The sequence below is a fragment of the Cololabis saira genome, chromosome 19 (assembly GCF_033807715.1).
Source record: "Cololabis saira isolate AMF1-May2022 chromosome 19, fColSai1.1, whole genome shotgun sequence".
NCBI lineage: Eukaryota > Metazoa > Chordata > Actinopteri > Beloniformes > Belonidae > Cololabis > Cololabis saira.
Window position 1 is genome coordinate 34,076,295 of NC_084605.1, and position 26,407 is coordinate 34,102,701.

At 40.7% G+C, this 26,407-nt stretch overlaps 1 protein-coding gene across 1 annotated transcript in view; it reads left to right on the forward strand.

Annotated features, from left to right (window-relative positions):
- Nucleotides 1–117: 117 nt before the first annotated feature.
- The window catches only part of nhlrc2 (NHL repeat containing 2), a 36,254-nt gene continuing 9,964 nt past the window's right edge, over nucleotides 118–26,407 (forward strand). The window contains exons 1-8 of the mRNA XM_061708338.1: nucleotides 118–299; nucleotides 7,050–7,202; nucleotides 11,406–11,455; nucleotides 17,077–17,482; nucleotides 19,312–19,433; nucleotides 19,519–19,648; nucleotides 24,388–24,481; nucleotides 24,755–24,986. Coding sequence (XP_061564322.1) covers nucleotides 140–299; nucleotides 7,050–7,202; nucleotides 11,406–11,455; nucleotides 17,077–17,482; nucleotides 19,312–19,433; nucleotides 19,519–19,648; nucleotides 24,388–24,481; nucleotides 24,755–24,986 — 1,347 coding nt within the window. The 5' untranslated portion in view covers nucleotides 118–139. The remainder of the gene's footprint in view (nucleotides 300–7,049; nucleotides 7,203–11,405; nucleotides 11,456–17,076; nucleotides 17,483–19,311; nucleotides 19,434–19,518; nucleotides 19,649–24,387; nucleotides 24,482–24,754; nucleotides 24,987–26,407) is intronic.

Below are 26,407 nucleotides of genomic sequence, written 5' to 3' on the forward strand. Positions count from 1 at the left end.
CGGCCGGAGGGACGCTCTTCTCTGATTGGCTGTCTCGCTGTCAGGCAACTGATGACGCGTCTGAGGGACGCTCCTCTGATTGGCTGTCTCGCTGTCAGACAACTGATGACGCGCCTGGTCGGGGGGAGCTGCCGGAAACATGGCGTCCCACTGCAGCCTCTCCACTTTATTCCCCATTCAGAGTCAACTTGATCAATCCCTCGAAGACGCTACACAAGGAGAAAAAGAACAGCTTGTCTATCAGTATTTGAAAAAGATAGACAATGGAGAAGGCCTGAAGATCCCGGATTTCCCCGCAGGTTAGACCGTGTTACAGCTTTAGCCTCCTTAGCACCGTGTTTCTCTGCACAGCTGGAGTTTGATTAACCCTCAATCAAAGTCCTGTCCTGTTCAGCTGGCACTTTTCCTTTCTTGACATGTAAAAGCGCTTTAAAAGTAGACCCTAAACCAAGACTGGCTCCAGTAGGAGAGATAAGCAGATGTTCATTGTAAACTTTGGCCACATTAAGACCTTTGGATTGTTGAAACACTCTGTCTTGTGTGTTTTGTGGTTTATTGTAACACTTTGTAACACTATCCGATATCAGTCAATTTCCTGTGGTCAAGTAGTTCCTTTATTTTAAGTAACGCGTCAATCATCAATCAATCAATCAATCAATCAATCAATCAATCAATCAAATTTTATTTATATAGCACCTTTCATCCAGGTACATGAAATACAAAGTGCTTTGACATTTTGACTCAAAAATAAGCGTAATAAAAACAAAAAAAACTGGGAGACCAATGCACACTGACATACAATATAGTTACTTAAAATTAAATAATGATAAAAGTTCAAGGATTAAGGCTAAAAAACAATCAGTCCACAACAATAAAGTATAATAAAAGCATTACAAGAAATAGATAAATAAATAAAACAAATACCTTTTTAAAAAAAAAAAAAAAATGTTAAACAGAATAAAATTATAAAATTTGATGCTACATAAAACCCAGACCAAAGAGTTTTTATCTACGTTTAAAAATGTCCACATTTCCAGCTCATCGCTCATCTCAATCATGGTCACCTCTTTCTTTATTTGGACATTCAGAACAAGGTTTAGGAGCCAGTTGTTTTCTTTCAGGGGATGTGATCACACAGCTCCTCACTCCCACACCTTTATTAAAAGACATACTTGGGAAGAGCCCCACCCCTCCACCGGAAAGAAAATCACAATACAGCCTTTCTTTTGTAAAATGCACACAACTTCAGCCACAGCTGTGAAAGCCCCACCTGCAGGAGTGGGTTTACCAGTTACCTTTAAATTGAGGGAGTTCTCACATGCTTTTCTTTACCAAAATCAAAACTCTGTGCAGCACAAATATAACCACTTTGTAGCTCGTTACTATAAATGAACCCAAGCATTTTTTTTTAAAACTTAGTATTAGATTGCATTTGATGAAAGCCCTTAAAATCTACACTAGAAGAAGATACCGTATTTTCTGAGGGATTCGGCATGCTGCAACACCTCATCTGGCCAGTAGGTGGCGGTCATCAGTAGAACAATCACACATTAGATGAAAGAAGGCTTTAGTGACTTGTACCGTTTTTGTGGTATTGGATGTTGCAAGCATTTTAAAACCCATATATACAGGACTGTCTCAGAAAATTAGAATATTGTGATAAAGTTCTTTATTTTCTGTAATGCAATTCAAAAAAAACAAAAAAGTCATACATTCTGGATTCATTACAAATCAACTGAAATATTGCAAGCCTTTTATTATTTTAATATTTCTGATTATGGCTTACAGTTTAAGATTAAGATTCCCAGAATATTCTAATTTTTTGAGATAGGATATTTGAGTTTTCTTAAGCTGTAAACCATGATCAGCAATATTAAAATAATAAAAGGCTTGCAATATTTCAGTTGATTTGTAATGAATCCAGAATGTATGACGTTTTTGTAATTGCATTACAGAAAATCACAATATTCAAATTTTCTGAGACAGTCCTGTATATAAACATGTTAAAACATTTCAGTTTTTTCCCTTGTGTTTTTCTTCGTCTCAGCCAGGGGCAAGCCTGTAGTTATCATGGCATCAGTTCAACAGAGTACTAATCTCTTCACAGAGATTAATTGTAGTTTTAAAGGGAAAGGTTTGGGGTACAAGTATTAACTTGGTCAAGGGGACATCTCCAATTGAGGCCCAACACATCACCTGAGTCAGATTCGGTTTGTAAAAATGAAGCTTTGCATTTGGATCTGTACTCTTGTGTCATTAGACTTTTTTCCTTGAAACTTAACCTTTTAATATGAAAGTATATACTTTAGACACATGGAGGACTTTAGACTGTTCCAATGCTGTTCTTGCTGTTTACAATCTTGCGGTAATCTAGTCACAGACATTAGATGTGTTCAATGTAAATTCCTCCAACAAAGTTACATTTCCACTAGAGAAAGAAATATCCTGAACAATCTTCATACCATTATTCTTTGCAGCTACAAAGCCCTCTAATGTCCTTATTTTGGATTATCCGACCACACATCCCAGCATCTTCTAACCAATGTATTCTGAACAGATAGAAATGATCAAACCATTGATAAAAACTGTTTAGGTTTGGAGTTATGACGTTTCCGTGCTTCTGCAGGACTGTTTACAGTAAACATACTTCCACAAGATAAGTAATATAAGTGATGTGTCCGCAAAGACCCCTGAGGATACTAAGAGATAGCACTCAGCCCGTTTACCCGGCCGCTGTCTGGCAGATGATGCATTGTTACTTGCGGTAGTACAAGCAGACTTCCGAGAAGTTTATTTCCTTCGTAATTGTGAGGATGGAGGGAAGACTTGAGTCAAGCCCAGATGTCATCAGGTCAGGAGCTGGTTACACCCTGGGTACAACGTCAGTCCGTGATGTGGTCACACACAAACAAATGAGACGGATGCTGCTCAGCCTGTCCTGGCTCACACCTACGATTCCTAAGTGGAATCTGTGACACAGCGAGGAGGTGAACCAACATCTTTAGTGAATAAAACTGATTTTAGAAGCACATACAAGCCCATTAATATCTTGTGAGACGAAAAAGAACTGCATAATCCATCGTGAGCACTAGCGGAGCAGGCGGGAGGGCGGGGGGGCGGCCGCCCCGGGCCCCCTGCTGCGTGGGGGACCACGCAGAAGAGGGGGAAAAAAAAAGTGTGCTGAATAAAATAAGGAAAGTTGGACTATATAACAATTTTTTAATAATAACAATAAGGATAAAGTTGTTTAAAAAATATAAATGAAAGAAATAGTCCCTTCTCCCCTTGTGCGCGCGTATGTTGTCTGTTTACTTTTTGTTACTTTTTGCGATTTTTGCTACCCTATCAAAAGATGCTACCTAATGGTTTTCTACCTTTTGTAGAGCTACAATTTTACTGTGTTTTACTCCCTAAACCACGTCCTTTTCCCCCAAGTGGTCCTTGTCGCTTTCCAGGCCGTTAATGTAAATAAGAATGTGTTCTTAATGACCTGCCTGGTTAAATAAAGGCGAATGACTGAATGAATATCAAATAAAGCGATAGAATTGTTTTTTTTCTTTCTCTTTATCGTATAATGTTCACAAAGTGTAATGCAATTCATGTCATGGGTAGTGTATTTTGAAGGATCAAATACTCAACATCCCATATTATCCATTTTAAATCAATATTTCAGGGGTAGCATAATTTGATCATCCAGTAACATCCTATCAAATAATGCTCCCGTCACTTAATGCATTCAGGTAAGATACTAATCACCTCACTGCCACTGCAGGATGAATGTCCTGCTGATGGTTCGGAAATGGTTCGGATTTGAAAAAGTTTTAAAATGAAAGTTTTTGCATTTGGGATCGTTCAATGTGCTGTGTCGTCGCACATTGTAAACTGTTGTCATGTAGGTTGAGCACGTGTGTCTGAATTGTGCTACTCGGCTTGAATCCGATATCACTGGATGTCATTTGATTTTTATCTCCAGTTTGATACTTGTATCTTAAAGTCTGTATTAGGCTTATAATTAGGTTTGACTTAATGACTGGCAAAATCCCTGGTCCTGAAACCTCATTTGAATGATTCTGACCGTGTCGTCTGCGTGCTGTGGTTGTGTGTCAGAGGGCCTGATATGTGTTTTTGTTTTTTTTTTTGTTTTTTTTTTAGCGATTATGTTATGGGCCCATCTAGAATGCTTGGCCCCCCCTGGGCTGGGACCCCTGCTCCGCCCCTGATCATGAGTGATATTTAACAGTTAAAAACAAAGCTGAACCTTGTTAGTTCCTTTCCACGATCCTGCAAGCAAGAAATGAGGGGTAACTTACTTTATTTGAGCAGATCAGATGCTCTGGCAATTAAACCAGCACAATATTTTTGTTTGTTTGTTTTGTTGTTGTTTTTTTTAATGTTAAAATACTAGAATGTGCCATCTAGATCCCAGGGTCACCTGTCCCAGCTAATGGCAGAAACCTGCCAAAGTAACTCTGAGCCGGTTGTCTCTTACAACAATCTCAACACTATTACTCATCAGCAACGATGAGACTAGCTCACGGAGATACACTGGACATCATGTCAGAGGCAATTAACAGATTAAGAAAGCAAAGATGAAAAAGAAAAGAAGAGCATGACCAAGGTAGACAACAAACGCTAAAACAATGTTTTTAAGTTGACTTAAACGCCGCACCTATAGGGGGACACGCTGAGCTAAACATGGCAGAAGTTCCTTTGTGCTGCTATAAGACTGTCTCTCGCTCAGGTCTTCTCATATGGAGCCAAATCAAGGCCAAAAGTTTTGCTAATTTGAAAATAAAATTTGAACCTGAAAATTCAAGTTTTGATCATGAACTTATTTTTTTACAGTTTCAATTTTATTTTTTTCAGTATCAGATCTTTTTTTCAGTTTCAGATCTTTTTTTTTTCAGTTTCAGATCTTTTTTTTTTCAGTTTCACATCTTTTTTTCAGTTTCAGATCTTTTTTTTCAGTTTCAGATCTTTTTTTTGGTTGAAACTGTAAAAAATTAAGTTCATGATCAAAACTTGAATTTTCATGTTCAAATCTTATTTTCAAATTAGCAAAACTTTTGGCCTTGATTTGGCTCCATATTCTCAGCGCTTCAAGCAGAGATGGACCGTCTCACTCACTGTATATTTTCCTTGCTTTTTGAAATAAAAGTTGCTAACTTCATTTAGCAATATAACCCACTATAACCCTTCAGGTCATGAATATTTTTTCACTATGTGTGTTAGTGTTAATCTAGGATTCACTTGAATGTGTTGTATAAAGCCACTCTATGTAGCAATACCACTTCTGACCACATGGTAACAGCATATCATGAGAGTTCAAGTGTCAGCCCCTTGCATAAGTGCACCTCTAGTGGGATGGAGTGGTGTTGGCAGAGGTGCTGGACCGCCCCCACTCAGCAGCGTAGTGTTGCCACTGGTTCTTTAGTCTAAAGTTTAGACACATGGAGGACAACACAGCAGATCTGCATGCCCCCATGTGGTGAGAATTGGTATTGCCACAGATTGGTTTTAATATTGAAGCAGTTGATCGGCATTTGTATGGAACCAAATCAAGGCCAAAAGTTTTGCTAATTTGAAAATAAAATTTGAACCTGAAAATTCTTTTTTACAGTTTCAATTTTATTTTTTTCAGTATCAGATCTTTTTTTCAGTTTCAAATCTTTTTATTTCAGTTTCAAATCTTTTTTTCAGGTTCAAATCTTTTTTTTTTCAGTTTCACGTCTTTTTTTTTCAGTTTCACTTCTTTTTTTTTCAGGTTCAAATTTTTTTTTCAGGTTCAGACTTTTGGCCCGGATCTGGCGTGGGGGGCGTGGCATCAACTGAGAGGGGCGTGGCATCATGAGTGACAGCAGAACAGAGAAGGCGGGGGACGTTCCTCAGTCATGTTGCCTTCAGGAAACATAGGTTGCAGAAGTTATCAGTAGAAGTATTATTCAATACTGTATATACACCATATTCACGTGATTGGCAGTGGAAAATACTGATATTAGTGACACATTTCTGTTTAAAAAGCTGTTTTAGACCGTACTTGGCACCAATCGCAGTATAAAAGCAATAAATGGCAGACTGTACAGTTCAACAGCCACACTTTAAAGTTTGACATTTCCCACTTCCACATACTACCAAGTACGGTCTGAAACAGCTTTTTAAACAGAAATGTGTCACTAGTATCAGTTTTTTCCACTGCCAATCACGTGAATATGGTGTATATACCGTGTTGAATCATACTTCTACTGATAACTTCTGCAACCTACGTTTCCTGAAGGCAACATGACTGAGGAACGTCCCCCGCCTTCTCTGTTCTGCTGTCACTCATGATGCCACGCCCCTCACAGTTGATGCCACGCCCCCCACGCCAGATCCGGGCCAAAAGTCTGAACCTGAAAAAAAAAGAAGTGAAACTGAAAAAAAAAGACGTGAAACTGAAAAAAAAAGATTTGAACCTGAAAAAAAGATTTGAAACTGAAATAAAAAGATTTGAAACTGAAAAAAAGATCTGATACTGAAAAAAATAAAATTGAAACTGTTAAAAAGAATTTTCAGGTTCAAATTTTATTTTCAAATTAGCAAAACTTTTGGCCTTGATTTGGCTCCATACATTTGGAAATGTAGCAACTCTTAGTGAGATCAGACACATGATCATGATTTTTGATAACAAAAAATACATTGAATTTGATAAGAACTCCTGGGCTTTGATAATCCTAAAAGTCTTCAACATTTCCTCTGTGTAATAGGAATCCTGTAACATATGTCTATCAAGTGTTTTGTGCTTCTTTCTTCAATATTTCTGTCCAGAATTGCACACATTTAGCTCATGGTAATAAGTAGGGTTTTGAAATGGAGGCATCAGTTTCTGAGTTGAAGAAGCCTTATAAATGTGAGGTTAAATGTCTTCAGGAAGCAGGAACATAATTTAATTTGCCTTTTATTTACACAGTTAGGAACTTACCTGCCTCAAGCAGTGAGTAATGGGAATGAGTTTTCCTAAACTTTCACTAAACCTAAATTAAAAACATGTTGTCCCTTGTGATTTGCTGCAGGCTTGGAATGGCTGAACACGGAGGGGCCCCTGTCGTTGAGCAAGGAGCTGGCTGGCAAAGTGGTGCTGCTGGACTTCTTCACTTACTGCTGCATCAACTGCATGCACATCCTCCCTGACCTGCACCAGCTGGAGCAGAGACACTCCGTTAAAGGTTTGCACGTACTCAATATATCAGCATGAAATTGCCTCTTGAGCTCATGTTAATTTGACATTCAAATAAGATAGAATGCTTTATCATCATGAAGAAATACCCTCAGCATTGTGAAGAAATATTACTATGCAGTCATAAGACTTGGACGGGAATCCAATTTCCAACCCTTTTTTTTTTTTAAATGAAGAAAGAAAACCAAATACTGTAGTAAGTAGTGTGTCAATAACTGGATGACTTTGATTATAAGAAGAAAAACACACTGATTTAAAACCCACAGATCTGAAACCATCAGGGTTAACATTTAACTTTTACGTGTGAATTCTGAGGTTACTCTGCAATATCAAGTCCATCCTTCATATGAGCCGAATAAGCTTTATCTACGAGTGAAAGATGGAAATTAAATGATAAACGGGATGAGAATAACACGGCATGTTATTCAATCTCCCTATTCCCTGCACTGCAGCACTCAGCGACCAAGCGTCACATTCATACTGTTTATGTACATGAAATAGAAGTGAATATTTCTCAAGCTACATTTCTTTAGACTTGCTTTTAGTCATGGATGAACCCATTCAGACCATAAGCACTGAAATGCCAAAGGGTTTGTTCGAAATAACAGATATGTCCACTAAAATCCTTTATTCTGAAGAAGGTGGAAACGTAAAATGAAAACCGTTTGAGAGGTTAAACCTTCAGCTTTTATTGGAGACAGGCGACTGTCCACTCAGTGTTGTCAATTATATTTAAAACGTTTAAATAACTGAACGTCTTGGAATATGCTGATGCTGTGTGAGTTGATGAATAAAGTTATAAATTCTGCAGGTCTCAATGAAAATATATTAATCTCCTACTGAATTCACACACCAGCCTGCAAGACTGTGTTTTTCCACATTCCTTAAAATTTGTACTGAAATTAGCTGTCGTGAGCCTCGGTGGGAACAGCAGCCTGCCAGCCGTTACCGAGGAAACGCAGATCAAGTGCAGTGCTGTGTTGTGTCAGGCTGCACCAGGGCAACATGTGTAAGTTCACTTCGGAAAGGAAACGGTAGTACAACCTTCTGCTTCTGTTCCAAGAGCAGGAAGGCCCTTATCGCATTTTGTGAAGAGACAGTCACTAAAAATAATTCCAAGCTTCTGTGTAAGTGACTATGGCACTTATAACTTTTTTGCTGCTGCGGCTCAGGCTGTTCTTAATATAGCCACATCATGTCAGGTGAAGTCCCCTGCATCCACCCGGCCCCCCCAAAACTTGATCCTCATAGGTTTTAAGTATTCAAATTCAGTTTTGGCTGCACTTCACCCTGAATCTTTGGCTCTCCGAAGCTCCAGCAGCTGTCAGCAATTTGCCTGACCTCAGACGGTGGCTGCACATCTAACAAATGGAAAAAAGAAAATGGATTGATTGTGTTATATCAATAAATCCATGCAACCTTTTAGCAGATTTACTTAAGTGAATCACTTGTTTAAAAATATGCCAACAAGGAAATATATTGTATACTAACTAGGGGTGGGTATTGGGAAGGACCTCATGATACGATACGCATCACGATACTTGAGCCACGATACGATACAAATTGCGATATCCCGATTATGCGATATATCCCGATATATCGCGATATTCTACATAGTTCACCGAAAAATTTTAAAATGCATTAAACATCTTAAAATCCAAGTTGTATATATGTACATCAGATGTTAGTGATAATCCATTGGACAGACTGAGTCAAAACAATGTAATTCAAACTTTCCATTTTAATTATGCAACATATTTGCATGAAAAAACACACTGAAACACAATGAAAAGTGCAGTGTGTGCATTATTCTTAGATACAAAATACTCAAAATAAAATGCAGTGTCTCACCCACACTGAAATTGAAATCACAAAAATACAGTAGAGCTACTTGCCCCTGACTTAAAATGACAAAAATAAAATGCAGTGTCTCACCCACACCGAAATCACAAAATAAAGTGCAGCTAGGGGTGGGCAAAAATATTGATACGGCAATATATCGCGATACATACATTGAATATCGATATCGTATCGGGAGACTATGTATCGCGATATATTGCAGTATCAATATTTTTGCCCACCCCTAATACTAACTGTTGCATGTTAATTAGACATAATTCTCATTCATCTGTCTTCCATATCTGCTCCATCCTGTTTAGGATTGCAGGAGGGCTGAAGCCTATTCCTGCTGTTATTGGACCAGAGGCTTTTATTCATAATTGTCATGCATGGTGTATTATTAGAGTTGTGACTGTTACTTCTCAAATCATGTGGAAAGCCTGTTCAAAGTATCATCTCACAGCGAGGAGCTGTATATATTTAAATTGACCCACAAGCCAGGCAGTGCTCACAACACACACTACAGCACTACCACGCGGTATCATGCACCGCCTTATCTTTGGCACGGCTATGGGTACATTGTGTTTGTTGCTCTGGTCAGTGAGGTGTGGGAGCCATCCTGTCCAGTCACTCCCACAGTCCCCCCATCAACCCACCCACCCATCGTCACTACAATCTGTGCTGGTAGCTCAGTGCCTGGCAGAGGCTGTGAGTGACGAAACCCACTGTGTGCTGTTTGAAGGTTTGGAGCTGGGTGTTTTTATTTCTGTTGAGTCTATTTAGGGAGCATGTTGTTTTAAAAATGAATCTGTCAAAGAGCAAACTAAGTTGGCCAAATAAGTTTCTAATTTATGAATGATATGTGCTTTATAATCTGTTGTAAAATAAAGAATGGCTTAATGTGAAATTCAAATTTAAACATCCACCCTTCCATGCAATTATCCATGCATCCATGCTTGCTTGCATGCATGCATGCATGCAGCCATCTATGCATGCTTGCATCCATCCACCAGGGGCCAGGTTGCATGCCTGATAGTTTTGTTCGAGATCTTCAGACCTCCCCCTCGTCAGCCACCTCAAACTGTTCCGGAGGTCACTGAGTCATTTCCAAGTTAGATGACAAATGACAGATCTAATCGTTCCACAAAGTTCTGTGTCTCCTCCCTGTGGGAAATGTCCCGAAATGCCTCCCCTGGGTGGCATCCGGAAGGCGTCCTGACCAGATGTCCAAAGTCACCACAACTAACTCCCCTTGAATATGAGTCTGCCGTTCTTGACCATGATTGGACAGCTTTGCCCTTTTAGCTACTGTAAGCGCTCACTTTTCCAAGACAGAGTGGTACAGCCTGCCCCGCTCATCATCTCTCATGACATATTATGCTCTCCCGCTATACCCTCCCCTTGAGGCAGCGACTCGCCCCCCAGTCTTGAGAGCAATCCAGTCATTTTATGACTGGAGCAGATCAGATTTGCAGGTACTGATTTTCATCCCTGGCTGCTTCGTCTCAGGCTGCAGACTTCTCCAGCGCCTGCGTGAGATCTTTTCTAATTGAGGTCAACAGCACCAGATCATCTGCATAAAGCATAAATCCAGGTTGACTAAACTGGAAACCCTCTGCCTCTTCACTTGTTTGTTTTTTACCCCCAATTATTCAAAACAAAATCCCAAAAAAACCTGTTGCCAGCTGCCATTCTATAGAGTTTTATTAAAGCCTTCAAGTGTTATCTTTGTATTTTCTTGTTGAAATGCACATATTGCAGTCTGGCAATCCATCAATTTTATAAATCCTTTAAACTTTTTAATCAGAATATGACTATAATTATATTCTTATTTCTGACTGTGAATCGTGGCTGGAAACAAACGTTTTGTGACATTGGTCAACATCTTTATCCCTGTACTCCACCACAGCACCACAAACATGTGTTCTCCATCACTGTAGGCTGTTTAGCTGTGTAACAGTTAAACATAATTTGGCCTCATCAAAGCTCAAAAATTGTAACCAACTGCCCTCCTTGTGTGCACGATAAGCCGAGTGTTGGCAGGCTTTGATGGCCACTAGATTATGGTTGAGATAACTTTTTAAACCTTGAGGAAATAAAACATTTGCAGAAACCTCATTTAGACCTGGAGTGTTCTGAATGAAGTTCTGTGTGTTTGTGTGAGGTGGCTGTTCCCCTGTGATCTTATTGCTGGTCCAACTTATGCAAGACAGTGACCTAAATATAGTCATACAGGGAAAAAGTGTATGTGAACTACCGTCAAAGTGCTTTGTTGTTGAACGCTCGTCTTCCAAACCTCTCAGCGTTAAATCTGAGTGTAATTTTCTGTCTGTCTGTTGTATCTCTCTGACAGATGGATTGGTTATCGTCGGTGTGCACTCTGCCAAATTCCCCAATGAAAAAGTAGGTATTTTCATGGCTCATCTCTGTCGGAGCTGGTCTGGCAAAGCTCCTTTTGTTTTCTCTTGCATTTCTAAAAGTATGAAATAGCAACAAAGTTGCTGTTTTAATTTTTAGGGTACTGTTAACTTTCCATCACAAAATCATGTCTGTTTTGGATGAAATGCTGCTTAGAAGCCAGGAGGGTCACAGGCATCAAGTGTTGTTTTGCAGATTTGTCCCATGCCCGCAGAGATTTTTTTAGAATCTCTAAATCTTTGGATCATATGAACTGGCATTGTAGATGATTCGATATTCCATGTCCTTGAAATGTCATGCTAATGAACATTATTCAACGACTGTTCCCAGGCCTGTTCCCAATTAATTCATCCAAATGTTTAGTTTTAGTTTTACTTTTCCAGCCTTTTCTTGTGCCTTGGGAAGTGTTGCCTTCATCAAATTCAAGCTTTGAACTTTTTATGTTTTCTGTGTTGTATTGGGAACAAAATATAGGCTCATGAGATTTTCACATCGCTGCAGTTTGTTTTTGTTTGCATTTTGCAACAGAATCCCAACTGTTTCCTTTGTGCTAATGTCAGTCAACATTATGGGAAAGAATTGGAAAAGTTACAGTTAGAAAACTTGTGTCTCCATATTTGATCAAATTCAATTATTTATTTATAGTTTATAATTGAACGATAGTAGTCACCGCCGTTATGTCTCTGAGAGGATCTCTAAAATATTCAACCAGTAAAAACTAAAGAGCAGCACCTGGAAACTAAACCTCATGTCTGTAAAGCCTCCTAAATTTACATCACCCGTGTTTTAAATCAAACTGTGCTCAAATTAGAGCGACAGGTAACTTAAAACGTTACAATTTTGGACGTAAAGCATTTGCAACCAGCAATCAACACGCTTGCATCACTTCAGGCTTGAGAGGGGGAAGCATCCAAGAGTGTTCACCAGTCTAAATGGGATATTCAGATTGTGAATGTGGTGTTAATAAATCGCAAATTAAGACCAGGAAAGATTGAGATGTTCAGAAATCTCTCATTCACTGTCAGTTTTTTGTTTTTTTACTGTCAGTGTAACATCAAGAGAGATCATCTTTACTGTCTTTTTATGGCTAAAATGTGTTGATAGGCACAGTACTGTTCCCACTCCTTTGTCACAAATAAACTGGATTTCTTTATACAGGACTGTCTCAGAAAATTAGAATATTGTGATTTTCTGTAATGCAATTACAAAAACAAAAATGTAATACATTCTGGATTCATTACAAATCAACTGAAATATTGCAAGCCTTTTATTATTTTAATATTGCTGATCATGGCTTACAGCTTAAGAAAACTCAAATATCCTATCTGAAAAAAAATTTAATATTCTGGGAATCTTAAACTGTAAGCCATAATCGGCAATATTAAAATAATAAAAGGCTTGCAATATTTCAGTTGATTTGTAATGAATCCAGAATGTATGACTGTGACGGCCTTACTAATTTGTGTATCTTCACAGCAGTTCCTGTCCTTGTGGCTGAAGAGGGCGGCCGTCCAACCTTATTGGCCACACCTGAGGGTGTGGTCTCACTATTATAAAAGGCTCAGTTGTCAGCCTGCTCACTCTCTCCTTGATTGAGCAGCTGACAGCCACATGGCCAACATGGTGTAATTTGGGTTTGCTTTGGTTGTTTATTCTGTTTTACACACATCTACACATACACACACTCACTGCATACACTCACAACATGACAACATACGTTACTTTCATTTGGGAGTATATTTAGTTAAATAAATCATCTTTTTTGTACCTTGAATTGTGTGTGGAGACTCTTTTGTTGCAAACTGTGAGCCAGGTTTGTAACAAATGGGGGCTCGTCCACTTTGGTGAGTAAGAGACAGTGATTGCTGTTGAATTTTGTGGCAGTTGCTTAAATTGAAGCATTGGTTTTGGAGGAGTCTCACATATTTAAAGGGTACATATGTGGTGATTTGAGTTGAATTGGATTTCAGGCTCAGTTGGTTACACCTGTAGATAATAGTTAACCTGCCTCATTTTTGTTGGTTGCTTCTGATCCGGTGTGAATAAAACAGCCTTGTCAGTGGAACTACTTCCCCGATAGGTATCAGAACGATATTCATTCGTGGATTCGTTGTTTTTTATTTTAGTTTGTTGTTTTTGTTTGTTGTTTTTGTGCATTAGTATGGCCACAGCCTTGTGCTTCGGGTACACATCCATGACTGACTAGGTAGGTCGCCATTTTAATGGTTGCCTGGCCGGGTCATTGGGCTAAGTGTTTAAATCTCCCACCAGCGCTATTTGCATGAAGACTAGGGTTGAGACAGATAGTTACTTTTGGGTTAGGTAGGTAGCCAGGGGGAAGGTTGTTCCACATTGTGACTGTCATATCGGGTTGGTAGTAAACATTTGTAGTCAGTTTGTCAGGTTAGCCTAGAGTGTCAGGTGTAAGTACTTGGTTTTTGTGGGTCAGCTGTTGTTCCAATTATGTCTGCGATCGAGGATTTTTTGCAGAATCCTAGTGAAAGTCTGCTGGAGACTTACACCAAGGATCGTTTGTTAAAGGTGGCAGAGCATTTTGGTGTTGAAATCCCCAGTCAGGGGCGTAAAGCTAACATTTTGTGTGCACTAAAGGATGGTTTGGTTCAGTTTGGGGTTTTGTCTTCTGAAATTGAAGGTAGTGACACCCAGTTGGCCGGGGACATTTCTCCTGAGGTTGAGCCAGAGCTGTCGCAAAAGTTTGTGAGGCCTATAGCTGGGATTGGGGTGCCTTTAACTTTTGAACAGAAAAAAGAACTGTTGACTTTGCAGCATAAATTAGAAAAGGATACTCGTGCACAGGAGCAAGCTGTAAAGATGGAAATGACAAAACAGGAGCAGGCTGTAGAGATGGAGAAGTTCAAATATACTATGAGGTTACGTGAAGCTGAGCTGCAGCAGGCGAGAGAGCGTCAGGAGTTTGAGCGTTACAAGCTGGACTTAATCAAGGAGGGGAAGATTCTTGATCCCATAGCAGTTGGGAAGGGAGAACCTGTGGCAGGTACCTCTCTGACCTTTGATGTCTCTGGTTCTTTGCGGTTGGTGCCCAAATTTTCAGAGAAGGATCCAGATACATTCTTCTTGCTCTTTGAGAGGTTGGCCAAGAACAGGAAGTGGAGTGATTCTGAGCAGACCCTCCTGTTACAGTGTGTATTGACTGGTAAAGCCCAGGAGGCTTATTCTGCTTTACCTTTATCAGACAGTGTTAACTATCTCAAGGTTAAAATGGCAGTCTTAAAAGCATATGAATTGGTGCCTGAGGCTTATCGACAGAAATTTAGGAGTGCAAGAAAGCATGAGAGAGAGACTTATGTAGAGTTTGCACGTGAATTGTCTACCCTTTTTGGTCGTTGGAGACTGGCCTCTGATGCTCAGACTTTTGAACAGTTGAGTGAACTACTGTTGCTAGAACAGTTTAAAGAAACGCTTCCTGAGCGCCTGGCTATTTATTTGAGTGAGAAGAAGGCTAAGACTTTGGCTAAAGCTGCTGTCATAGCTGATGAATATGCCCTGATTCATAAAGTACGTTGGGACTATGGACGGAGGGATAATGTTGTTGGTGGTCATCAAAAAGGTACCGGGAGTGATTCTCTTCCTTTCAAGACAGGAAATGCTGGTAGCAAGTTGGATTCAGGTCAAACTTGTAACTACTGTTTAGGCAAAGGTCATTGGAAAGCTGACTGTCCTGTCCTGAAAGCTAAGCAAAAGTCCCAGCCAGGAAATCGCCAGGTTAAACCTGCAGCCTTAGCCGTTCCAGTACGGTTGACAGAAAACATTTTGAGGGAGAGGGCTGCGGCTATCGCTGCTGTTCAGCAGCTTACCAAGCCGTCAACATTAGCTGCTCATTCTTTGTCCGAGACTCTGTTTCCTCTTGAGGAATCTGTTGCTTCTTCTACAGAAGACTCTGGTCAGGCTAACAGTGATGAAATTGATCCTGGTTATCACAAGCACGTCAGTGATGGGTTTGTCTCTTTGGTAGGAAGTGATAAAAAAGTTCCTGTCAAAATTTTGCGAGACTCTGGTGCTTTAGACTCCTTCATAGTGGCATCTGTGTTGTCTTTTACATCAGCCACTGACACTGGTGATTCGATTTTGGTCAGGGATATGGGGTTGTCTGTGTTCCCTGCACCATTGCATAAGGTAGTGCTCTTTTCAGATCAGGTTAAGGGGGAAGTAGCTTTGGCAGTGCGTCCTGCCCTGCCAGTTCAGGGTGTGCAGGTGATTCTGGGTAACGATCTGGTTGACGGTCCATTCCCAGGGGCCTCTCCCTCACCAGTGGTAACTTGCTCTCCTTTGGTAGACCAGGTTGAGTGCAGAGACCTCCAAGCAGCCGTACAAGGGCTTCAAGCCTCACCTGGGCTACGTCAGCATCCCCAAACAGAAGCCCCAGTACTTCTTCGGCCAGGCCAACGACACCGTCTACGTCGTGTGGGGGCCGCTGTGGAACATGAGGAAGGACGGGAAAGGCATCGTTTACAACATGCTGCGCCAGGCCTCGGGGAACTACCCTCACGCTCGCATCTACGTCACCACAGAGGACCGGATGAACTACTGCGACATGGTCTTCAAGAAGGAGACGGGAAAAGACAGGATCCAATCTGGCTCCTACCTGGGAACCGGCTGGTTCACACTCATTCTCTCCATGGACATGTGCGAGGAGATCCATATCTACGCCACATTGAAAGGTTCCGAAAATGTTGTGGCTGATGCATTGTCTCGTGCATTGCCTGCATAATGCATTTTACCAGTTGTCCCTTTTTGCTCTGCACTGTTCTTCTCTCCCTCCTGCTCTTAATTTGCTTCTCCAGGTACCAGAGTTGCTGAATGGGTGTGGGTTGGGTGAGCAGTTTGGAAGTGGATTTGGGATGTTCTTGTAAGATGAGAGAACTATTAATGTTCCGGTGTATTGTTTGTATTATTTTGTTTTGAGACCACCTTGGGGCCTCATTTATATGGGTGGGGGTGTGACGGCCTTACTAATTTGTGTATCTTCACAGCAGTTCCTGTCCTTGTGGCTGAAGAGGGCGGCCGTCCAACCTTATTGGCCACACCTGAGGGTGTGGTCTCACTATTATAAAAGGCTCAGTTGTCAGCCTGCTCACTCTCTCCTTGATTGAGCAGCTGACAGCCACATGGCCAACATGGTGTAATTTGGGTTTGCTTTGGTTGTTTATTCTGTTTTACACACATCTACACATACACACACTCACTGCATACACTCACAACATGACAACATACGTTACTTTCATTTGGGAGTATATTTAGTTAAATAAATCATCTTTTTTGTACCTTGAATTGTGTGTGGAGACTCTTTTGTTGCAAACTGTGAGCCAGGTTTGTAACAATGACATTTTTGTTTTTTTAATTGCATTAAAGAAAATAAAGACTTTTATCACAATATTCTAATTTTCTGAGACAGTCCTGTAAATTAGTGGTATTTATAAAGTAGTATATCTAAATACAGTGTGAACCATAGCTCCAAAATAAGTTGTTTATTGTCCAAATAAACAGTTGTGAATAAAAAAAAAAAAAAAGAATTCACCAAGATGTTAACCATACTCAGAGGTGCCATTTGTTCTTGATGTTCAAAGGTCCTGGACAACATCCGCAGCGCCGTGCTCCGCTACGACATCCACCACCCTGTGCTAAACGACAGTGAGGCGTCAATGTGGCATGAGCTGGAGGTTTCCTGCTGGCCTACGCTGGTCCTACTGGGGCCGCGTGGCAACCTGCTCTTCTCCGTGGTGGGTGAGGGCCACCGTGACAGGCTGACGCTCTTCACCGACAGCGCGCTCCGGTTTTACGGGGAGCAGGGCACCCTGAAAGCTCACGCAGTGGGGATCAAGCTGTACAGGGAGTCCCTGCCACCCAGCGTGCTTTCTTTCCCCGGGAAGGTGGCCGTCGACGACGGCAACCGAAGACTGGTCATAGCAGACACGGGGCATCACAGAATTCTGGTGGTGTCTTTCACAGGACACCTGCTACATGTCATAGGAGGTAAGAAGTGAGTATAAGGGCCTGTCCCAATACTCCCACTTCCCCTACTTTTTAGCCCTACCCCTAAATTTTGCGTGTTCCCGTGAGGGTAGTGGTGTCCCAATTCCTCTTTGCATCTAGGGGTAGTGAAGAAAACGAGTGTAGTGGCTATGAATCTGGCCCTACGGATCGAGGGTTTTCAGATGCTGACTAGCTGACCGAGGGCCAGAAAAATTTCCCAGAATGCTTTACGTCATCATTTGCGCACTGAATCAAAAAAAAAAAAACATGGCGGACATTTCTTATTTTTTAGTGAATAAAATCAATATTTTGAGTTAGTTTCTGCATAAAAATGCGGTTTGATTACATTTTTAGCGAGAAATATATATTTTACTTTCATAATATTCACTCAGTGAATGTAGATAATCACTTGTTTGCCCGTTTTTGCGAAGTCTTTTTCCAACCTCGCCAGAATAAAGGCTGATTTATGGTTCCACGTTACACCAACACAGAGCCTACGGCGTAGGTTACGCGGCGACGCGCACCGTACGCCATACCCAGTGCCGTAGGCTCTGCGTCGATTTAATGCGGAACCATAAATCAGCTCCCGAGCCGGCAGGCAGACAGAAATCCCGAAATTTTCGGAGCAAATTTCTTAACAGGCGTAGCTACAACTGTTAGATTTCATCTATTAAACCAAAATGTATCTTCCTAAATGATTTATTTCAGCCAGCGGTAATTCTCCACAGAGCTGCAGGTTTCTCCCCGGGACGACGGCGCAGGTTGACCTGGCAATCACGTCTGTACGTGAGCTGCTGCTGCTCCGAGCCGACAGCTCTTATCATCGCCGAAAACATATTTCTTAACAGGCGTTATTTGGATAAACTGAGCCCAGGTTGGGGATCTTAACGGTTACTTTTACGCCTGAAAAAATATTAAAACTTAATAAAGTGGCATATTAACAGTGCTACAGCTGAAATTAAAACAGCTTTTAGCTCTCAGCTTCCTGATATGGTGTGACGTATGTGCAAACGTAACTACGCAGTCGCTTACGTACCCGAACGTAAACCACGCAGTGACGTAGTACGCAAAATTTAGGGGTGGTGCTGAAAAGTAGGGGTAGTGGGAGTATTGGGACTGGGCCCTGGGAAGATTTCAAGGGCCCTAAAATTTGTGGCTTGATTTTTAGGGTTAGTGGTAGTGAGGGAGGGCTAGTGGTAGAAAGTAGGGGGTGTATTGGGATTGGCCCTAAAGCATTGTGTTTGCAGTTAGATCCATCGATCCATCAGTTTTCAAGGGTTGCAGGGGGTCTGCAGCCGGGAGGCGGGGTACATTTTTGACCAGCTTTCACAGAGCTTGAAATCAGTCATGAATAACAATTATTGTTCCTAATTAGTAATACGAGTTTGAAGTAAAATCAGTACAAGCTGACAACATTTAGGCATTTATGGGATTTTGAGATTACCTCAGTGATGCTCAGTGGAGCCTCGTGGTAGTCTGTGTTGGCCTCAGACCAGCTGACAGGTTGGCAACAGGAGACAGCAGTACATGCTGATAACTGGCACTCACCTGAGGATGGACAAATTAGGGGGAAAAAATGGAAGATAGATTATTTTTTTTGTGTGTGTGTGTGTGCTCTTGACTTCATAATTATGCACATTTAAATACAGAACTGCCTTGTTTCAGTTGCAACAAAAAGGCTGTTCCTCAGTGGTTTCTCAGTGTCAAAAGCTAAATTAAGTGTTAATTACCTTAATGTGACAAATCTGATGTCAAAATATGGGCTAGATTTTTGTCTGTAAGTGAAACGGGTACAGCACACCCACGCTGGAATATCACTTCTCTCACAGGACCCAAAAACGGCAGACGAGATGGCAACTTCTCTGAAGCTTCCTTCCACTCCCCTCAGGGCGTCGCCATCAAAGGGGACACTGTCTACGTGGCCGACACAGAAAACCACCTGATTCGAAAGGTAGCGCCCAGCACTGTCTCCCCTAACCCCCGCAGGTTTTCATGCTGATGTATATTTAGGTGTGACTGTTGTGTCTCTATGTTAGATTGACCTGTTGGAGGGCAGAGTCAGCACCCTAGCTGGAGTGGGTGCTCAGGGCACAGACAAAGAGGGCGGGGCCATAGGAACTCAGCAGCCAATCAGCTCTCCGTGGGATGTGACGCTCGGCACTGCTGGTGAGTTTTGCGGTTTGGTCTGGGTGGAATTTGATGTGTAATGTTTAATTGATTTTTCCCCTCAGCGCTTGTCAAAGAGATTGTCCTCCATCCAGTTTTTGATATTCTTTGCGCGTCCTGCTCAGTCATCAATAATTCCAAGGTGTCTGTCCAATCTCTCACATTTCCTAGACTGAAGGGCCTCAATACTTTTGCAGATCAGAGGTCATCCAGATTTAAATGAAAGTGAAAGAAAGGAGTTTTTTTAACTGGAAGCGACTATAGTGGGATTTATGATCGGGCTGTCGGTTGACTTTAGGATGGAAGCGCTAAATCTGTTATGAGCAAAACCAATCATCGGACATTCTCTATGTGCCAGGACTGGCCTGCCGGGCGTTGGTCAGAGAGAAATGATGGATCTTTTCACCCCTTTCTCTCTTTTATTTCACACTGAATAATTTCTGGTACTTTTCAGGGCAAATCTTAAACACACCCCTGTGAATGTCTCCAAAAGGGGAGCTCATACAGCACTCTAATCTTGCTCTTTCTTCACCCTCATTATGATTCTCAGCTTTTCGTGGTAAAGTACTAGTTCAGGGTCAGTGTAACAGAGGTGAGACTGTATGTATGGGGATCTGCAATAATGGTGGGTCTACTGGTCGGATGAGGGTGGAGATGGAGTTTCCAAAGGAAAAGAGGATGGCCAAAAAGTGTGATGGAAGGATATGGATGGAGATGGATATCACTCACATGTAACCTAGACTTTTAAATGCGCAGCTGTTTTTATTCTTTAAAGTCATATTGCGTGGTAATAATAACCAATAATTATGTAAATGTAACTTTTATAGGGGAAATTATTAGATGAAATTTATATTAGATATTATTGCGGCTGTTGTTAGTCCAAAAAAAGGGCAGCGAGGGACTAAGCAGGGGAGGAAACACTGTGACGCATATAGTTAAAAGAATTCAGTTCCACCCCAATGATGCGTCTGAACATTTATCCTTCTCTTGCAACCATGTTAAAATACTTCAGGTACCAGTTACCGAGACAACATTTGCGTGCGTGAGTGCGGTCAACAGAAAAATCTCACCTCCTCGAGCTCACCCCCTCTCCGTCAAAACCCAGACTAGGTGAAGGTAATGAATGAAATACTATTCTTGCTGTTACCGCCCATGCCCCGGTGAGCACGCCCACCACCCAAAGTGTCAATGAAATGTGCAGGTGCAATACGAGACCATGAACATAAAAGCAGAGGAGACTTACAGCTCCTACAGATATCTTCATTGCGGATTTACAACAGTGTATCTTCTGTTAGGATGATCATTTTTCTAGTAAAAAGATGCTTCAACTTACAAATATACATTTGCAATTTTTTTTGTGTCAATTGGAAACAGTGAGTCTGAGAGAACTAAGATCCCATGTGGCGTTCCTCAAGGGTCCATTCTCGGACCGCTAGCTCAGATTATGGAACATCACAACATTTCCTACCATACTTATGCCGATGACACACAGCTCTATATTTCAGTGTCACCACATGACTACAGTCCCCTACTCTCATTGAGTAACTGTATTCACCAAATCAATGAGTGGATGTGCCAGAATTTTCTCCAGCTAAATGCAGAAAAGACAGAGGTGATCATTTTTGGCCCTAAAAATGAAAGGGAAAAGATCAGCGCTCACCTTGGCTCCATGTCATTGACAGCTACGAATCAAGCCAGAAACCTGGGTGTAATTATTGACTCAGACCTGAACTTCAACAGCCATCTAAAGTTTATCACTAAATCTGCCTATTACTACCTGGAAAACATTGCTAGAATTAAGGGGATTCTGTCTAAACAAGACATGGAAAAACTTATTCATGCATTCATTTTCAGTAGGTTGGATTATTGCAATGGCATCTTTACAGGCCTTAACAAGAAATCTATCAGGCAGCTGCAGCTGATCCAGAACGCTGCCGCCAGAGTCCTTACACACACCAGGAAACTGGACCATATTACACCAGGAAACTGGACCACATTACACCAGGAAACTGGACCATATTACACCAGGAAACTGGACCATATTACACCAGGAAACTGGACCATATTACACCAGGAAACTGGACCATATTACACCAGGAAACTGGACCACATTACACCAGGAAACTGGACCACATTACACCAGGAAACTGGACCACATTAAACCAGGAAACTGGACCATATTACACCAGGAAACTGGACCACATTACACCAGGAAACTGGACCATATTACACCAGGAAACTGGACCATATTACACCAGGAAACTGGACCATATTACACCAGGAAACTGGACCACATTACACCAGGAAACTGGACCACATTACACCAGGAAACTGGACCATATTACACCAGGAAACTGGACCATATTACACCAGGAAACTGGACCATATTACACCAGGAAACTGGACCATATTACACCAGGAAACTGGACCACATTACACCAGGAAACTGGACCATATTACACCAGGAAACTAGACCATATTACACCAGGAAACTGGACCATATTACACCGGTCATGAAATCACTACACTGGCTTCCAGTGAGTCAAAGGATAGAGTTTAAAATCTCACTGCTGGTCTACAAAGACCTGAATGGTCTTGGACCAGAATACATGCTTGATCTGTTGATGTTAATTTAAAGCACTTTGAATTACCTTGTGTTGAATTGTACTATATAAATAAACTTGCCTTTCCTTACAAATAGCATCATACTGGTGAAATCAAGGATAATTTCAGTTTTTAGCGCGAGAGCTTGGAGTGACTGAGAAACATTACCTGATACTTAAGATTGCTATCGATTGCTGGGCCTCAAAGGGCTCATCTCTGTCTTCACACTTCACACACTCAGTCATCTACTAGTTTGAAGTATTTGACCAGCGTAGCCAGAATTGGTGTCCTATTGGTATCCACCGTTCCTTTTCTATCACCCTGCCTGTAATGTAAGGCAGTTACTCTGGAAACATATTGGAATTGGCATCACATGTTTTCTGGGAAAACAAAATGAACAGTATTTTCAATTTTACAATAAGGAGGTTAATTAATTTTGGGTTTTTACAATGATCATTGGGGATTCAACATTTCCTGATTCTTCACATTAGTCTGATTTAAATTAGACAAAAGATGACTACAGTGACTACACAGGAGATGACTAAAGCTACGTTATGTTTCCCATGCAACTTGAGATACTCTGTACAATATTCCTGGAAGAGCCTTTCGTGAATATGAATTTTTAGCCAATCATGATTATATTGGTAATAATAGCTTTCTATTGCCAATATAAAATGCAGTATTCATCAAGTTTAAAATGAGACGTTTATGAGTCAAGTCTGAGAGGTTGTGCTTTGTCTCTTTCATGTCATCTTACATTTTAGATGTGAAATTATTAAATGATAAAACACAAAGTTTTGTGTGTAAAGTGTTAAAATGTATAATTTTAGAATGTTAATATCATTCTTTTGTTGTATATTTATGTCCGTGGGCTTTCGAGGATGGATGGATGGGTGGATGGATGGATGGATGCTGATGCTGATTGAACAGTTGGAAGTACTAAGACACCTTAACATGTAAACTAGTAAAGACCTCAGAAGACACCTTTGCTTTGCTGATGCGTCTTGCCAGGGTATGGAGATAACATACGATGGATGGATGGATGAATTCATGAATGTTGGATCTATTCATGGGCACATGAATGCCCAGATGGATGGATGGATTCACAGATGGATGGATGCATGGATGGGTTGACGCATGGATGAAGGTGTGGAGGGATGCACAGATGGATAGAAGCACGGATGGAGGCATAGATAGACTGATACATGGATGGATGGGTGGACAGATGCACGCATGGAGGGATTGACGGACAGGTTGATAGATATCATTATAGTTAATAGCCCGAGCCACATTCAGGCTCAAAGATGGACAACTTGCAATTATGAATTATTCTACAGGACTGTCTCAGAAAATTAGAATATTGTGATTTTCTGTAATGCAATTACAAAAACAAAAATGTCATACATTCTGGATTCATTACAAATCAACTGAAATATTGCAAGCCTTTTATTATTTTAATATTGCTGATCATGGCTTACAGCTTAAGAAAACTAAAATATTCTATCTCAAAAAATTTGAATATTCTGGGAATCTTAATCTTAAACTGTAAGCCATAATCAGCAATATTAAAATAATAAAAGGCTTGCAATATTTCAGTTGATTTGTAATGAATCCAGAATGTATGACGTTTTTGTAATTGCATTACAGAAAATAAAGAACTTTATCACAATATTCTAATTTTCTGAGGCAGTCTTGTACATCCAAACACTCATGACTGAGTCCCACTAATTTAATTTGACCAATTCAAAAGGTTTTTACACACTTCGAACTATTAAGTATTACATTTGTTTTAGTATTTTGAATCCATCAGATGTGATAAGAAGGGTTGAATTCTGCTCTGCACTTCCAAAACAACAGAAACCTGGACAGTGTTACCTCTGATTAGCATTTCTAAGATGCCATATGACTTCTGTCAAACATGCTGTTCTCATTTGTATGTGTTCAAACTTTCACCAGACAGTCACAGTATCTGAATATTTTCCATCGCTCCTCAATGTTAACTTCCTAAACACACCTTTTACGTTTAGAGGGAATATTAGCAGAATTTCTGAATGATGTTGACTCACAACAAGGCTTGTTTCCAGGTCCCACATTGATAGCGGATTGTTGTTTTTGCGCTTCCCTCGCTTGTGTAGGCGGTGTTGACGACAATGTGCTGTGGATTGCCATGGCAGGGACTCACCAGATATGGGCTTTGTTCCTAGCAGATGGAAAACTGCCCAAAGCAAGGTGAGAGAGACGTCCACATGACCACAGGGCCACTTGGCAACAGCAGCGTTAGAAACAACCGAATAGCTTTTTTTAAGACTACAAAGACATCTTTTTTTAGATCCATGTTGGATGGCACCATCACAGAGAAATCAAGTGTAATATGAATGCATGTCTTTTAGGGGGAGAGGTTAAATTGCTGCTGTATTTGAACTCTGTGTTCTCATCTCAGCAGTGTATTGTGTGACAGTGCTTTGCAATTACCAGTATTTCTTTGCTCCCCATCGTAACCAGTGAGTCCAAGGCGGGGGTTTGCGTGAGATGGGCAGGTAGTGGCAACGAGGAGAACCGAAACAACGCCTATCCTCACAAGGCGGGCTTCGCCCAGCCCTCCGGGCTGGCGTGGGCTCCAGAGGAGCCGTGGAGCTGTCTCTATGTGGCTGACAGCGAGGGCAGCACCATCCGCACCCTGGCCCTGAAGGATGGAGCTGTCAAGCTCCTGGTTGGAGGAGAGAGGGACCCACTGGTCAGTGCTTTGATAACTCTGACGTATTTAAGTTAGGGCTGGGCGATATATCGAGATTTTAATATATATCAATATATTTTCAAACGCAATATGGTACGAGACAATATCGTTTATATCGATATAGCTTTTTTTTTTTATGATTTTGATATAGCTTATTTTTTGACAAATTAACATGAATGTTTTATTTGAGATTTGCACAATTGTTTTGTTATTTGCACAACTGTCAACCTCAGTGGAAAAGTCTGCCTGTTACTGTCTACATTGTATTAATTGCACAGTGTATTTTAATTTAATTGTTATGCAGGAAAGGGATATTTGTTTTATTTTATTCAAGAAGCATTTTTATTCTATATATGCAGGCAGTTTATTTTTATTTCATGTGTTTTATACATTTTGATATTGTGCAGACCTCTGTTAATAAAGGTACCTGTGTGACATTTGGCACGAGGCTTTGTATTAAAACTGACTGTTTTTTTAAGGGTTTGCCTCAGAATAAAATGAAGCTAACAGAGATGCTATGCTATAATGCTTTGGGGGAAACTCCAATTATTTCACAGAAAAAATATCGATATATATCGAGTATCGCCATTCAGCTAGAAAATATCGAGATATGACTTTTGGTCCATATCGCCCAGCCCTAATTTAAGTTCTAATTGTCAGGTGGTTTCTTATCGTTGCATGGAAGGGAATCCAGCTTTTTTGATGGAAAGTGTAAGAACCGATTAACCTTTCGTGGTACATCTGCGGCAGCCTTCTGAGATATGAGGTTTTGTATCTCGTTGTGCCACTGCACATCAATGGAAGCTACAGGCTATAAAACCAGCACATTAATCTTTCACATTTCCACCTGGAGGAAACATTTAAACCGTTTTGAAGAAAAACGCTGTATAAATCTTTGAATAACCTTTAGGGGGATTCACAACGTTTCGTGGTTGGTTTTCCATGGATACAAAGTATTGATCAAAGAAAAGGCCACAAAAAAATCTGTCTTTCTCTGCTGCTGAAGTAATAGCTGAAAAAAAAATTAACTAGTATTACTTTTATTTCCTAACAAAATAAAAAAAAATGTTTTATGTATTTTTGGAAAACACCAAGAGCTTTGATGGCAGCAAATATCCTGAAAAATCAATTATTATACATTATAGTTAGCTGCACACAGAGGTTTAACCTCTTTAACGGCCACATTATTAGGTACATCTGGTACCAACAATGAAGGGATGAGTGTATGTACCGGTATGCTTCACTTCATTAGGTATACAGACATGTTAAAAGAAGTTCTGACATGCTTAAATAAATGACACCTCTCATCCCCACACCTCCATTTTTTTCCAGCAACAGCACGATGTGTTCATCAGTTAGTTATAATAGCTACTTGAATGTTGTCACTGTAAGTCTTAAATCATCTTATTTCTGTAATTATA